The sequence below is a fragment of the Emys orbicularis genome, chromosome 5, assembly GCF_028017835.1.
Source record: "Emys orbicularis isolate rEmyOrb1 chromosome 5, rEmyOrb1.hap1, whole genome shotgun sequence".
NCBI classification, from domain to species: domain Eukaryota; kingdom Metazoa; phylum Chordata; order Testudines; family Emydidae; genus Emys; species Emys orbicularis.
In genome coordinates, this window is record NC_088687.1 from 33609142 (window position 1) to 33625840 (window position 16699).

The 16699-nt window shown below is 45.6% G+C and overlaps 1 protein-coding gene across 1 annotated transcript in view; it reads right to left on the reverse strand.

Moving 5' to 3' along the window:
* Positions 1 to 11733, reverse strand: part of ARHGEF38 (Rho guanine nucleotide exchange factor 38) — a 60691-nt gene extending 48958 nt beyond the window's left edge. Inside the window, exon 1 of the mRNA XM_065405625.1 lies at positions 11532 to 11733. Coding sequence (XP_065261697.1) covers positions 11532 to 11733 — 202 coding nt within the window. The remainder of the gene's footprint in view (positions 1 to 11531) is intronic.
* Between the last annotated feature and the right edge of the window lie 4966 nt (positions 11734 to 16699).

Genomic DNA, 16699 nt, shown 5'->3' on the forward strand with positions numbered 1-16699 from the left:
TCCCTCCTCTGCAATAGCTCCCTCACTGTACAGCAACTTGCAGGAAGTGTTGGGGCCTGTTTTGGGAGAAGCCAGAGCCAGAAGATCCACCATCCTCCAGTCCTTCTACTTCATAGAGCGGGCAGCCCTGGGAGTAGGATTCTTCCTAAGTTCCCAGATGAGGTACTCCAGTTGGACGCTGGATTTGCTCCAAGGGCCCTGTCTTTACTTCCTGTGTACATACCCAATATTCTCATTGGAGGAGAGTTGGAGAATTGAGTTGATGATGGGATATATGTCAGTGAGTATAATATGGTAAAACAAAACTAGTGGTCCTAGAGGGTGAAATTGCCCTCTCTGCAAAGGGTCAGTACATGGCCTATTTTTGAGGGCTCAAGCAGGGCCGGCTCTGGCTTTTTGGCCGCCCCAAGCAAAAAAAAAAAAAAAAAAAAAAAACGGGCGGCCAGAATGGCAAAGCAAAAAAAAAACCTGCGGAGAGAGAGAGAGAAGGGGGCGGCCAGGGCTACAGCAGGGGCACTGCCATGCGGCCCCTCCCGCTGCGCCGCCGCCTGCCGCGAGGGCTCCGCTCCGGTTGGCAGGGAGGGAAGGAAGAGGACTGCCCTGCAGGGCGCTCTGGTTCTCCGCGCTGCCGCCCCCTACAGGGCGGCCCGAGTGGAACAAGAACCAAAAAAAAAAGCGGCCGTGCCGCCCTAGGATTGGGCAGAATGCTGCCTCCAACAATCTGCCGCCCCAAGCACCAGCTTGCTCAGCTGGTGCCTGGAGCCGGCCCTGGGCTCAAGTGGCACTTAAGTGGTGCATAAACCTTATGCTGACACTCTGCAGTCAGGGGAATTTCACCCAGCCTGAAGAAGCTATGAAAGTAAGCAGTGCGTAAGAAGAAGAAAAAATACAGTATTTAGAACACAAGAAGAGGAATATTATAGTATATTTGAGTTTGCATGAGTTGCCAGGGCAATGAGATTTCTCAGAACATCAGGACCAAAGATGGTTGAATTACCTAATTACAAACTCTGTCATTATTTGTTTTGCATCAGGTATAGAAAAAATCCACATATTATATGAAATTCCTTTCTTCAGTTCCTTGACATTAGACTGTTAATTCTTTGTGTGCTGACAGGAGACTAGAGAGATCCCCATGGGAATGTGCTGGAAGAGAAAGCTTATTGCTGTGTAACAGAAGAATGCCTTGACTGTTAGTGCTATTACCTGCAAATAAACCTTTCCAATATGTCATGGGCTGGTGTATTTATATCAGTCTTATGCTACTTGGTTAATGTTGGTAACAGAAGACCTGAGGAAGGGCTACATCCAATGATATGCACATGTCAAGCTTTGGCATGGATCGTCTGCAAGGATTGTCAGGTGTCTCTGAACCAAGATCTAACAGTTTTGATTAATAAAACGTTTATTTGTGGGGCTGACCATGTGTATGGAGATGGAATTCCTATACACTTTAAAAACACTGGGTCTTAGTCTTCACTCCCTTAGAGTATGTCTATTTCAGTAGCCCTTTGGAGCCTCAGTCATGGACCCCTTTCTGTTAGGTGCTGTACAAACATAGAACACAAAAATGGTTCCCCAAAGAGGATACATCAGTGAAACTCCAATGACTTCAGCAGAGTTGCTCCAGATTTACACTGGGGCAAGTAAAAGCAGACCTACGCCCACTGAATAGAAATTTGAACCTGGAAGGACAAGTGGACTTGTTGCCTTATATGATCTCAAGACAATGGGTATATTTATATAGGCATATCTTCTGCACTAGTGTAAGCTATGCAAACTTTTACTCCTAATTGGACTTTAATTCAATCAAGAAACCAGCTGCTCCAAAGAGCAACAAATTTTGCAGTGCAATAAGAAATTAGCTCTATGTATATTTAAAATCTAAATATAGTCCAAAGCATATAAGGAAATTAGGGGAGAAATATGTGGGTTTTCAATGAGGAGATGCAGAAGCAGGGGGTTGGAGAAGCAGTCAGCTGACAGGAAGAAGAGGCATGCTGTTCAGAAAAAGGCTGGGGGAGGAGCTGTTCTCTGACTTCTTATAACATCAAAGGATAGTGCTGCTACCCTCCAAGAATACTGCAAACAATTTGACAGTACAGCTGATCAGTACACCACTAAAGTGACAAGTCAAAAGCAAGGGTATTAATACTAGATAGACTTCCAACATGAAGATTTTTCAAAAATATTTATTACCTTAAAGTAAAATACTGCAAATCCCTAAATCAGATACTTTCTGGAAACCCATTTTTTCCATAATCCCTCAGACAATAATATGCCAAGCTCTTATATAGCTAGGTTTTAAAAGAAACAAACGTAACATAAGTAATCTCTACAAATATTTTGTGTGTTCCTCCTATTTTTACACAACTGCAGCACAGCTATAGCACTGTAGCTGATGGAGGTAATCCATCTTTCTTAAAGGGGGTATCTAGGTCAATGGAAGAATTTTTCTATTGACCTAACAGCACCTATACAGGGAGTTAGGTCAACCTAACTGTGTTGTACAGGGTGCAAAATTTTTCACAGCCTTGAGCAACATAGCTAGGTCAATCTAATTTTTAAGTGTAGACCTGGCTTCGCTTACGCCCTGATCCTGCAGACACTTATGCATGTGAGTAACTACACTCACTGAACTTGAGTTACTCAAGTACAAAAGTGTTTGCAGGATGGAGGCCTTAGAGTAGTCCAAGCCCAGCTATGATGCAATACATACATGTTTACATAGATAACAATGACTTTCACTGCTGTTGGTCCAAGTTTTATAGGAAAGACCAAATCTTACTAGTAAGGAGACCAACAATTTGTTTTAAAAACTGACAAACTTACCATTACTTTTTATATGATTTTTAAGGACAGTATTAATTTCCTCAATTATTCAGTCAAAAGCAACTGACATTATTTTCAAGGGACTGGGAGTCAGAAGTCCTAAGACGCATCTAAGCACATATAAGATCCCCATCAATGTTTCTAAATAAATCACAAGCATTAATGAATTATCTTCATGAAATCCATGTGCAGTAGTAACGTATTGCCCCCACTTTACCAGGGGGAGAACTGTGGTATAGAGAAATGACTTAGGCCTGGTCTACACTAGAAGTTTATATCGAATTTAGCGCCGTTACATCGAATTAACCCTGCACCCGTCCACACCACGAAGCTATTTAGTTCGACATAGAGCTCTTTGGATGGAAATCGACGGTAATAGCTCCGGGAGCTATCCCACAGTGCACCACTCTGTTGACGCTCTGGACAGCACTTCGAGCTCGGCTGCTCTGACCAGCCACACAGGAAAAGCCCCGGGAAAATTTGAATTCCTTTTCCTGTCTGGGCAGTTTGAATCTCATTTTCTGTTTGGACAGCGTGGAGAGCTCAGCAGCACTGGCAACGATGCAGAGCTCTCCAGCAGAGATGGCCGTGCAATCTAATAGAAAGAGGGCCCCAGCATGGACTGATCGGGAAGTCTTGGATCTCATCGCTGTGTGGGGCGATGAGTCCGTGCTTTCAGAGCTGCGCTCCAAAAGAAGGAATGCAAAGATCTACGAGAAGATCTCTAAAGCCATGGCAGAGAGAGGATACAGCCGGGATGCAACGCAGTGCCGCGTGAAAATCAAGGAGCTGAGACAAGGCTACCAAAAAACCAAAGAGGGAAACCAACGCTCTGGATCCCAGCCCCACACATCACGTTTCTACGAGGCACTGCATTCCATCCTAGGTGCGGCCGCCACCACTACCCCACCAGTGACCGTGGACTCCGAGGATGGGATATTGTCCACGGCCGGTTCCTCGTCGGAAATGTTAGCTGACGGGGAAGATGAGGAAGGAGATGAGGAGGACGAGGCAGTCGACAGCGCTTGCACCGCTGATTTCCCCGACAGCCAGGAGCTCTTCATCACCCTTACCGAGATCCCCTACCAACCGTCCACAGCCCTTACTCCGGACACCGAATGAGGGGAAGGATCAAGCAGTGAGTGCTTTAAACATCTAAACATTTAATTTTAACATAACTGGAATATTTATATTGTTAAGAATGGGCTTTTCATTCACTCATTTAAACATAGAAACTTTTATTTATAACAAAACAGGAATATTAACTATATTAGCAATTTGGTGTTCATGATTTATTTGGCTTAGTCAACTATTTAGTCCTAACTATGTATAGAAAATCAAATAATGTCCGGATATTCATGATTAGGCCACCACAGGACGCTCCACTCTGTAGTCCCTTATGCTGCACTTAAAGGAAAAGACGGTCAATGTGCCCGGGAATGGACAGAGAGTCCTCCTGGGATAGCTCGGCATAGCTCTCCTGGAGGTACCGCTCAAGCATGCGCATCAGGTTCCGCGGCAGGGCGATCTTGTTCGGTCCACCATGGTAACACACGTTCCCACGCCATGAGTCCATTAGGTAGTCCGGGATCATGGCATGGCACAGCATGGCAGCATACGGCCCTGGCCTCTGCATGGTCTCCCGAAGCATCCTTCCCCTCTCGGCCTCCGAGATCCTCATGAGAGTAATATCACACATGACGCCCTGCTTTAAATTAGGGAGGGGAATGTTAGTATTGGGACTGCTTTGCAGCCACGCGGTGGAGGCGGCAGAGGGGCAGCATACAGGGAGCTTTCCCGGGGACAGCCGCGAGGTGGTGGGACAGGGGCAGAGCTCATGCTTCCCTGATTGCTGCCAGCAGAGAGTGGCCTTGCATTCAGTGCGAAAGGAGCCCAGTGCTACTATTACATTTTCAAGCTGCCACAAGTCTACGGCTTACCATGCTTTCCTGCAACAGAAGTAGAGGTGTCCTGCAATGCTTCTCTGATCGCAACTGCAAGACCCCAGGCACTGAAGGCGAGGGCCGAAAATTCGACCTTGTCCTGAGTGCGCATGTGAAAGGTCCAGTGCATGGTGTTGTTCACAGAGAAAGACTATGTTCTTTGTTAGCAACTTCATTTATCTGTCTCAGGAATTCACTCCCTTTCTCCCATTCCCACAGACACATCTGCGACTGTCTCCCAACCCAGCCTGGCATCACACTCCCAGAGGCTAGCGCAGATTAGGAGAAGGAAGAGGAGGACGCGTGAAGACATGTTTTATGGACTGCTCACGAGAGCAGGCAGCCCAGACGACACAGTGGAGGGAGAACTTGTCACAAATGCACAGAGCAGTCATGGAACGGGAGGAGAGGTGGCGCCAGGAGGACCAGCAGGCTACTCAAACCCTGCTTGGACTAATGAGGGAGCAAACGGAGACGCTCCGGCGCCTAGTGGATGTTCTGCAAGACCGGAGGCAGGAGGACAGAGCCCTGCTGCTGTCTATCTCTAACCGCCCTCCCCCGCCACCAAGTCCCACACCCCCCTCACCAAAAGTACAAAGAAGGAGGGGCGGCAAGGGCCGTTAAAACTTTCAGTCGGCCCCTGCACACTGCTGCAGCACTGGAAGGCTCTCATTCCACAAAGTTTGAAAAGTCCTTTCCTACCCATCTCACACTAGCCCACGTCCAAGTTTCCTCCCCCCCCCTTTTCATGTGCGGTTCATAATAAAACATCTGTTTCTGTTAAGTACTGTTTCCGAGAGTGACTTTTAGAGGGGATTCTGTCTGAAGGGGGGGAAGGGGTTTGTTACTTGGACAGGACAGTCACCTGTAGCAGGCTACAGAGGCGGGGGCAGGTCCAGCATCAGGACACATACACAGTGCAGTCACCAGTTACCCTGGTCAGTCTGGGAGGCGGTTTTCATGTTCTGGGGTGCGAGGGGGTTGATCTGTGACTTTTTTGCGGGGGAGGGCAGTTAGAGATCTTCTGCCGCGGTCCTTATCCTGGATCACAGAGCCACGCAGCAGGGGGTCTGTTACCCTCCGCCCCCTGCCAGAAAGTCACTTGGCCGACACATACACGCAGTCCCGCCCAGGACTGCTGGCAGGCTGCGTTGAAACAACCAATCCAGCACTGCGGAGCCTGTCATTCCCGGAGTTTAGAAGCATCATTTGCATCAGAACACTAAACCCGCCCCCCGCCACAGTCTGCGTCCCCGGTTTAAAACATTCCCGCGAAAACAGTAAGAAAGAGAACCTTGTTCATTAACAAAACGGAACAGATTTTATTTGTTGGGAAGGTGGGGAAGGGGGTATGTAACTTGGAAGGATAGTCAACAGTAACTGGGTAAAGAAACGGGGGCAGGTCCAGCATCTGTGTCCACAAAGTAAACAGTCACTGGAGACCCTGCTCAGTCAGGAACCTGGCTTTCAAAGCCTCCCTGATGCACAGCGCGTCCCGCTGGGATCTTCTAATCGCCCGGCTGTCTGGCTGGGCGTAATCAGAAGCCAGGCTATTTGCCTCAAGCTCCCACCCCGCCATAAAGGTCTCCCCCTTGCTCTCACACAAATTGTGGAGCACACAGCAAGCAGCTATCACAATGGGGATATTGGTCTCGCTGAGATCACAGCGAGTGAGTAGGCTTCTCCATCTCCCCTTGAGACGGCCAAAAGCACACTCCACCACCATTCTGCACTTGCTGAGCCGGTAGTTGAATAGTTCTTTCCCTGAGTCCAGTGCGCCAGTGTAGGGCTTCATGAGCCAGGGCATTAGCGGGTATGCAGGGTCCCCGAGGATGACTGTAGGTATCTCCACATCCCCAACAGTTACTTTGTGGTCCGGGAAGTAAAGACCTTCCTGCAGCCGTCTAAACAGACCAGAGTTCCTGAAAACCCGAGCGTCATGAACCTTGCCAGGCCATCCAACGTTGATATTAGTAAAACGTCCCCGATGGTCCACCAGTGCTTGCAGCACCATGGAAAAGTATCCCTTTCGGTTGATGTACTGGCTGGCCTGGTGGTCCGGTCCCAGGATAGGGATGTGAGTCCCATCTATAGCCCCACCGCAGTTTGGGAATCCCATCTCGGCAAAGCCATCTATGATGAGCTCCACGTTTCCCAGGGTCACTACCTTAGATAGCAGTAGCTTGATGATTGCCTTGGCTACTTGCATGACAGCAACCCCCACGGTAGACTTGCCCACACCAAAGTGGTTAGCGACGGACCGGTAGCTGTCTGGCGTTGCGAGCTTCCAGAGGGCTATGGCAACTCGCTTCTGGACAGTCAGGGCTGACCGCATCCGGGTGTCCTTTCGCTTCAGGGCAGGGGACAGCAACTCACACAGTTCGAGGAAAGTCCCCTTCCGCATGCGAAAGTTGCGCAGCCACTGGGATTCATCCCAGACCTGCAGCACTATGCGGTCCCACCATTCCGTGCTTGTTTCACGGGCCCAGAATCGCCGGTCAACAGTATCCACAAGACCCAGTGACAGCGAGATGTCCTGGGCGCTGGGTCTCATGTTCTCTGAGAGGTCGGAGCTAGTGTCCGACTTCATGCCGTCACGGTGGTGCCGTAGCCTCCTCTCATGATTTATCTGCAGCTGCCTCTGGTACAGGTGGATGAGAAGCTGCGAGGCGTTGAGAACTGCCACAACTGCAGCGATGGTCGCAGCGGGATCCATGTTCGCACTGCTGTGGCGTCCGCGCTGTCAGTAATCAGAAAAGTGCGCGAACTGATTTCCCGCCGGCGCTTTCAGGGAGGGAGGGAGGGAGGGCGGGAGTGACGGATGGATGACGACAGGCGCCCAAAAGCACCCTCGACACATTTTTTTACCCAGAAGGCATTTGGGGCTCGACCCAGAATTCCAGTGGGCAGTGGGGACTGCGGGAACTGTGGGATAGCTGCCCATAGTGCACCGCTTCCAATATCGACGCTTGCCCCGTTAGTGTGGACTCACCAAGTCTCACAAAGTCGAATTACTGTCCTTAGTGTGGACACACACGTTCGACTTTGTAATATCGATTCCACATAGTCGAATTAACTAAAATCGAAGTACTCTCGTAGTGTAGACAAGGCCTTAGTGTGGACACACACGTTCGACTTTGTAATATCGATTCCACATAGTCGAATTAACTAAAATCGAAGTACTCTCGTAGTGTAGACAAGGCCTTAGTGTGGACACACACGTTCGACTTTGTAATATCGATTCCACATAGTCGAATTAACTAAAATCGAAGTACTCTCGTAGTGTAGACAAGGCCTTAGCCAAGGAGTCTGTGGCAGATCCAGGAAACAAACACAGATCTCCTGAATTCCAACCAACTTCCTTTTTATTTTGGTTCTGCCACTGACTGAGGTGCTCTGTGACATCAATCAGTAGGTGCCTAGGTTTACCCATATGTAAAATGGGGCTAATAGTACCTAGCTACCTTACAAAAGATACTGAGAGACTTGACTGACATTTGTAATGCATTGTGAAATTTAATAATTAAATGATGCTTTGACATGCAAAATGTACAGCCTTTCTCAAAAGGAATTTTTTAAAGGAATGAAACATCAAGTTGTTGAATGACCACTCACACTAGATAAGTGCATTAACTGGATGTTTCTGGTATAATCATTAGTTAACATTTCCATAGCTGTGTTGCTAATTAAGTGATTAAGTTTTAAAGTGAAAAGCCTTTACAATGGGAAGTTCACACCTCTTGTAATCCTGTTGTTTCAATATCTCGATTCACAAAGCTAACTGAATGCCCCTGGTTATCTTTGCAACCAGAGATCTAGTAACTCTTTTTAGATGAAAGTTTAGATTCTGTAGAAAATGGCAAAATCTAATGGAAATCCATGGGGAGGCTCTAGATCCTTAAGAATTGTGGATTTTTCATGTCTGTAATTCTATTCATACAAATTGCACCCATTTTTCTGTGTGCCTAACAACCTTTTAAAAGTAAATTCTAGTGCCTGTGAAAGGGCTGGGACGACAACAGCACAATTATAGCATGGATTATAGCTGCTCTCATCATCTAGGCTGTCTATGATATAGAAGCACAGCAAGGGTGCAGCTGCTGCAGCACCTTAGTGTAGACCAGGGGTAGGCAACCTATGGCACACGTGCCAAAGGCAGCACACGAGCTGATTTTCAGTGGCACTCACACTGCCCGGGTCCTGGCCACCGGTCCGGGGTGCTCTGCATTTTAATTTAATTTTAAATGAAGCTTCTTAAACATTTAAAAAACCTTATTTACTTTACATATAACAATAGTTTAGTTATATATTATAGACTTATAGAGAGAGAGACCTTCTAAAAACGTTAAAATGTATTACTGGCATGCGAAACCTTAAATCAGAGTGAATAAATGAAGACTAGGCACACCACTTCTGAAAGGTTCCTGACCCCTGGTGTAGACGCTTCCTACATTGACAGAAGGAGTTTCTACATCAATTGTAGTTAATCCACCTCTTCGAGAAGTGGAGAGAATTCTTGGGTCAATCTAGCCATGTCTGTGCTGGGGGTAGGTCAACCTGACTATGAAACTCAGGACATAGGATGATATAACTTTTAAGTGTAGCCAAGCCCCAGTGAATGTGCAGCTTCTATTGACATAGCTACCATCACTCAGAGATGGTTTTCGTTCAGCAATGGAAAAACTCCTTCCATCGACATAGCCTGTGTCTACACTACAGGGTATATCGTGACAAAGCTAGGTCAGTCTAAGGGCTTGTCTACACTGGCACTTTACAGTGCTGCAACTTTCTTGCTCAGGGGTGTGAAAAAACACCCCCCTGAGCGCTGCAAGTTTCAGTGCTGTAATGTACCAGTATAGACAGTGCACATGCTCCCAGCACTGGTAGCTATGCCCCTCGTGGAGGTGGTATTTTTAGAGAGCCCTATTTTCCACCAGTACAGTGCACCTACATTAGGGGGTTCAACTGGTGTTGCACAGCCAAAACTCTCACAAATTTTCCTAATATAAACAGGCTTAACTTAAATACCATTGTAGACAAGACCTTTCATGTGTGAGGCCTTCTCAACGGGATTGAGGCACATTGTAGAAAGGGCAGGGTTGCCTCCCTTTCTCTATCCATTCAGAGAATGTGGCCAGATCTATCAAGTTAGCATTTTTTACTTAAACTAAAATTTCTTAAACCCTGCCTGCACCCCACCCAAAAAAACACTAGTTCAGAGAATGTTTGATAAGACACTGTTAACCGTCAGATCAGTGCTTCTGTAGATCTTATTTTTATTAACAAGTTTGACCAGCCCTGCAGATTTCCTTCCCCACAAATAAACCCTAAATTATCTCTGCTAAAGATCCGCTAAGTATAAATTTGCACGGCCCTTTCCAAATTGGTTACAGTTCATTTTGCTATCAAGAATGACAATTCACTAGAAGGTTTCAGAGGGGTAGCCGTGTTAGTCTGTATCAGCAAAAACAACCAGGAGTCCTTGTGGCACCTTGGGGATAAGCTTTCATGGGCTGATGAAGTGGGTTATAGCCCACAAAAGCTTATGCCCAAATAAATTTGTTAGTCTCTAAGGTGCCAAAGGACTTCTCGTTGAATTCACTAGAAGAGGACTATAGTTCTGAAACCCAGTAGCCCTAATCTTCTCTCACTTTGTTTGTTTTGCACTGCTGTAACTCCATAGACTTCTGTGACTTCCTCACTCCTGATTTACAGTAATATAAGTGAGAAGAGACTCAAGCCTAATATGTGTGAAAGGAAGGAGCAGCACCTTCAATAAAGATCACCTATCATGTATTCTGGTATATGCTAATAGTTAAGTTCCTTTTCTCTTTTGGCAGAACAATGAAGTAAGATTTTTCCCACTTTACTGATATAATTATATTAGTATTACTGTTTTCTCAAAATATTAAGCTGTAAGTAACTCAAATTCCAAAGTATGATTTGTTTTTCACTATGCACCAGCAAATTAACTAATAGTGAATTTCTCCTTAAAGTCAGTATTGCAGAGAGGAAAAATTAACCTAAAGCTCTTCATGCTTCTTACTACATCTGAATAGGTAGCATTTTAGTCACTGAAAGGGAATGTCATCACCAGACCTGTTAACTGCATTTCAACAGCTCAGTAGCTATGTACATTATATTTTCCGTTTGAGGGAATGCTGTTCCTTTATTAAATGCACCAAAACCATACATATTTTATTAAAACACATTATTGTTTTATTCCCCTGATACAAGATTATTGCCATAAAAGGTATTCTGATGACATAGTTCATATAACTATTAAAGGCATGTAATTTGATATACTTGAAATTCAGACACATTCAATCTAGATAAGAGATGAACAGGCACATTTTTCTTTTAAATTTAATCAAGCTTTAACTTAAACAAAAATATCCCTTCCCACCTCTATTAGTTTGACACTGTATATCCCATTCCACAAAATACTATCAGCTCATGCGGAGACATATTTTCAAAATACTGAAGAACTGGTCGATAATATGGCTAACATGTAGAGTAGGATTTTAGTTCCATGTATATTTTGTACATAGGCTTTAAAAAGCTGGGCATCATATGAATCCCATTTGGAATCCTGTGCAAGTGGCATTATTTATAAATATAAAACCAGCCAGGAATGGTTACCATAGTGGGGGGGGGGGGGGAGGGAATGGTCACTTAGATTTTAAGCTTTTTGAATGGGGTCCTGGTTTGTGATAGGGCTGCAATACAAATAATAAATAATTTTTTTTCCGTTACCTTGTAACTTCTGGCTGTATTCTGTCCTGTCAGATTGGCTCCTCCTCAAAGTGCCAGAGTTACCCTGGTCCACAGAAACACTGTTCTCAACAACAGTGTCTGTCTTCCTTCTCTCCACCATGTACAGTCTGTGCTTCAAGAAGGTCAAATTCTTCCTCTTGGCTCCCATGCCTTCTTTCCCAGGGGCTTCTTTGGTTTCCATTTTCAGCAGTGACAACCCTCTTCCTTGGGAGAATGTCGATTCTTAGGGAGCTGAGTTTAGTGCTTGTTTCCCAGGTGAGTGTAAAAGCTGCCTATCAGCTCAGCTCACCTGTCTTTGACTTCACAAGTTCACTTGTTCCCTGGCTCAGGTTGCCTGCCACCTCGACTACAGCCTCGCAGAGCCCCACCCCTATGAAGTCATCCTCTGCTGCCCTTGGAGCCTGACTGGGGAACCTGCCACCTGTTACCTGAGAGGCCAGCAGCTCAAGCTCGGGCAAATGGAAGGGCTGCGCTGCGCTGCGGCGGGGTAACAACAAGGGGTGACCCCGATGCTTGTGGGCAATGGGCCCCTTCTGAACACAGATGTTTGCCCCAGGGACAGAATAGGATTTAAAAATCGCTGTTTGGATAGTGACAGGAAAGAGTCTCTCAGACCCCTCCCCCCTCTCCTGGGGCTGTGTCTGTCTCCGCTGAGCGATTTGCCCGGTTACGTGGGGAAGCCGGTGCACACTGTTATGCAGGGCAGGCTCACACACAGCCGGCTCGCTCTGGTTTCCCATCCATTCGGAGCCGGAGGGGGCCCTGAGCAAACCACAACTGAGGTTAATCCGTTTACAATGGCTGCCCCGGAGGCTTTCCCATTCTCTGTGCCATGGGGCAGTAACTTAATACACCAGGGACTGGTCACGCTCTAACTCCATGGCTTTTCCTTTCTCCATTGTCAGTGTGAACAGACAGCTCAGTACAGGAGACCCCATTCCTCCCCCCTCTCCCACCCAACCCCTTCTCCCTCCCAGGGACTAGAGGGGAGACACTCTCCAGTGCAGTGGTTTTCAACCTGTGATCCGCAGAATATGTCTAAGTTTTTCAATGGGGTCGACACCTCCATTTGAAATATTTTAGGGGTCCGCAAATGAAAAAAGCCTGAAAATCACTGGTCTAGAACTAGAAAGGAAACAGGGTGTGTGGGTGTGTGGAGGGCGGGGGGTCAAATGGGTAATGAAAAAGTTGCCTGAGGTGGGACACTGAATGGACCTGAGGGCTTGTCTAGATTAGGGAAACTGGCATGTTTCGCACTGGTACCCTGTGACTATGTGTGGGGGATTGCACAGGGGTGACTGTTACACCACTGCAGATATCCCTGATTTACATAAGCCCTAATGCAGCCAAGAGTAACATGGAACATGATGAAGGACCAAGAAAAATATAAGTGCCACAAAGGGAGAGAAGAAGGGATAGTGGAACTAGGGGAAAGATATACACAAAGGACTGTACTCCTAATTATTTCCTCCTGGTGTCTTTGGACTTTGAGATCTCTGGATGAAAACCATGATATAAACCTGCTTCAATACGTATGGGCAGACTCCCACTTGCCCTGACTTCAGTGGCCATTGCGTCAGCCCCCGTAAGAGATTATAGTGTTATTTTCAGTTGCGCCTGGCCTTTTTAACACTGACATGTAACCTGTCTGAGAGGGTCTAATCAACAGAGTTAAAAACACCAGCAGCTGATAAATCTTCTGCATTAGGAACTTGCCTACCCTAGGGACTCAACTCCACCACTGGTGGCAAGCAATGGATGTAGCTGCACTGATGCCCTGGCCTAAGGCCTCATCCTCACAAAGAGATGGAGTTGTAGAACCCATCTTATACTGTCTGCATAGGTTCTTATACTGCATTTAACACTGTAGTATCTGAGCACCTCCCCACAGTCCATAAGTAATGTGACTACTACCATACTATAAACTGTAGCCATGCCTATAGTTTTATCACTGCAGCTGACATTGTGAAGGACTGCAGTGAAACAGCAAAAAGAAAAGATGCAGTGCCGCAGTGCTTGTGCCTCATTTCAACATTTATTTTTCCTCAAATGCCTCAGGCTGTGAAGCAGCAGGAGTCCATTGTCCTGTGATAATTGTTCTTATTCCATTGACATTACCTCTTAATTAAAGCTCCTAGTTTCTTCCAAGTGGTGAAACTAAAGGATTACAAAACTATTAAATGAATTAGCATGCTAAATGCAGCAGTTTGTTAGTGCTGCATGAAATGCCCACCCCAACACCTAATAGAAGAATAAAACAGTTAAAGGTTTACTGTGAAGACTTTGTGTATACCAAGAGCATACATATAAGAGATCTCCCTTACATTTTGAATTGCCCTAAATACCTCTCTTGTCTGTATGTTAAGTAATACAAGTGTCTTAAAGGTGACAACTGCTCTGGATGCACTGATAAGGAAAGTGTGAAGGCAAGCAGATATGTGGTGGTGATAGCAGTGTGATAAATTACAGAGCCTTAAGGATCTCATCAGTGAACAATAGATTAAGGTGGGGGAGCTCAGTGGCCAATTCTTTTCATTTGATGCTTTATGGTCAGGGCCCATGACTTCCATCATTTTCATGTGGTTTTATTATATTTTTAAGTAATGAATTTTTGGGGAAGATACTATTTTCCATGTAGGCAGGTAGATGTGGCAGTAAACTAAGGAACAAACTTTATTACATCCTGGGCTTCATCGGACGCTCTGCCCAACCTACCTAGGGTTACGACCAAGTTTAACATTAAATAACCTATCCATATGCAAATATATTCTCCCCCTTCCCAAAATCATTCTCCAGAGTAAAAGTATCTTCCATTAGCAAGGATGCTGTTTCAGGGACATTGATTGCATGATGCCATTTGCTGCATTATTTGTCCTTACAATGGCTTAAGGATCTACACAGCAGCATTACTTTTGATGGAACCCTTCTGAAGTACCCACATACAAGACAGCTTTCTAGGACTCATGAAGTCCTGGGAGGAATAGCTCAGTGGTTTGAGTATTGGCCTACTTAAACCCAGGGTTGTAAATTCAATCCTTGAGGGGGCCATTTAGGGAACTGGGGTAAAAATCTGTCTGGGGATTGGTCCTGCTTTGAGCAGGGGGTTGGGCTAGATGAGCTCCTGAGGTCCCTTCCAACCCTGATATTCTATGATTCTAAGTGCATGCTGTCCAGCACTGTTATTGAAAATATGAGCTTTTAGGTAATTTCTCAACTTAAAGGCGTTGCACTATGGGTTGAAGTTAGGGATTGTGACTCCCTGCCCACACTGCAGACAAACCATTGTAGATTGTCCTGGTTCAGCCAACCATGAGCCAAAGGACTTCATCACAACTGGTACAACCAGTGCTTGGTAAAAACAAAAGTCCTGTGTGATAGCCCATTTTGGAGGATGGAGGCCTGGGGTATGTAACAACAAGACACCAGGTTTTAACTAGACACCCTTGTAAACTATTTCTTCTCCTTCATTCTACAGTACTTTATCTGGCTTGCAATAAAACTTACACAAAACATTACCATAACTCTCTGTGAACTACTTGATCTTAGCTGCTAAACACAATGCATAAAGAAATAACTAAAGAAATAACTCAAATTCTAGAAATTATTTCTGTTCCATTCTAACCTTAAAACCAATTAGTGAATGGATTATATTAAAGTTTAAACAAATTACACGTGTTTTTTTTTAAATTAAGGTGAAATCTGCCTAATCCCCCCACACCTTGTCTTTATGTAATTCTTAGAAAATTGGAATCTAGTTGATGTTTGTATTCATATGAGTTATTTATAAATTGTGCTATTTAAGAGACAGAACAGGTGCTGATCTCAACATGGAAAATATTGGCATTGTGTTCCCAAGCAACAGTATTAGGTTATTGTTGTGTGGTCAGTGCTAATCTTTATCTGGATCCAGAGCCATAAATGAACCAAAAGCACCATCAAGACTCTGATAGCCAGTAAGTAAGCAAACGGTTATTTGTTTTTGTGGCTCCTCACAGCTGTTACATGATATTTCTTTTTAAACTACTGAAAATAATGTATTTGGACTTTTGTACATTTATATAAAATAATGGGCTTGGTTAACTACCACTTTTTAACTTCAACAAATCTATACCTGTTGAAAGCTGTAGTAAGCAGGCCCACCATTTTCAATTTTATTATTGAAATTGGACTGTCTAAACCATGGACTATTTTAATCTAATTAAGGTTAAGGGACAAACTGTGTTACATTACACCAGGACGACGCCACTAATGTTAATACAGTTACAATGGCTTAATTTGTCCAGGATCACCATAGTGAAATACCCCTTTCTGTTGAACTCGAATGCCTAGTGTGGAATGGCAAATAATAGGCATTTGGGTTCCATCAGTAGTCTCAATACTATTCGGTAGCCACAACCAGGCAAATCCATCCATCCTTAGCATTGCTAAGATGTAAGACCGAGGGCAGCAGCACCCTCTTAATAGGTGTGCACACCAAACTGGTGAGCTACAGACTGGTAACAATTGGGGGTGGTAAACTTCCATATAGCAACAGCCAAATGCTCCTCTGCAATGAGAAGAACTCTCATATTGGTATTCTGCCATTGCAGCTTCAGGGTGAGCTCTGCACGGATACTTAAACTGTAAACCCTTTGGAGCAGTGGCTGCCTTTTTGTTCTGTGTTTGCACAATGCCTAGCACACGTAGTCCTAGTCTGATCCTGGGACTCTCAGGCCTTGGCTACACTGGCGCTGTACAGCGCTGCAACTTGCTGCGCTCAGGGGTGTGAAAACGCCCCCCTCGAGGGCAGCGAGTACAGCGCTGTAAAGCGCCAGTGTAATCAGAGCCTGCAGCGCTGCACGCTCGCTCGTAGCGCTGCAAGCTATTCCCCTCGGAGAGGTGGAGTACTTACAGCGCTGCGAGAGAGCTCTCGCAGCGCTGGCAGCGCGACTACACTCGTGCTTCACAGCGCTGCCGCGGCAGCGCTGGGAAGTCCTGAGTGTAGCCAAGGCCTCAGGCACTATGATACAAATAGCCTTCCACATCCTGAAGTTCTTGCTGCCTGTGTTGGCTATCTCAATTCTGCAGCACTATCCTGTACCACCAGTTGGTGTTAGCTGGGCAAGCCCAGAAGCAGCACTCCACCGAGTAAAACCACTCTAGGAAAA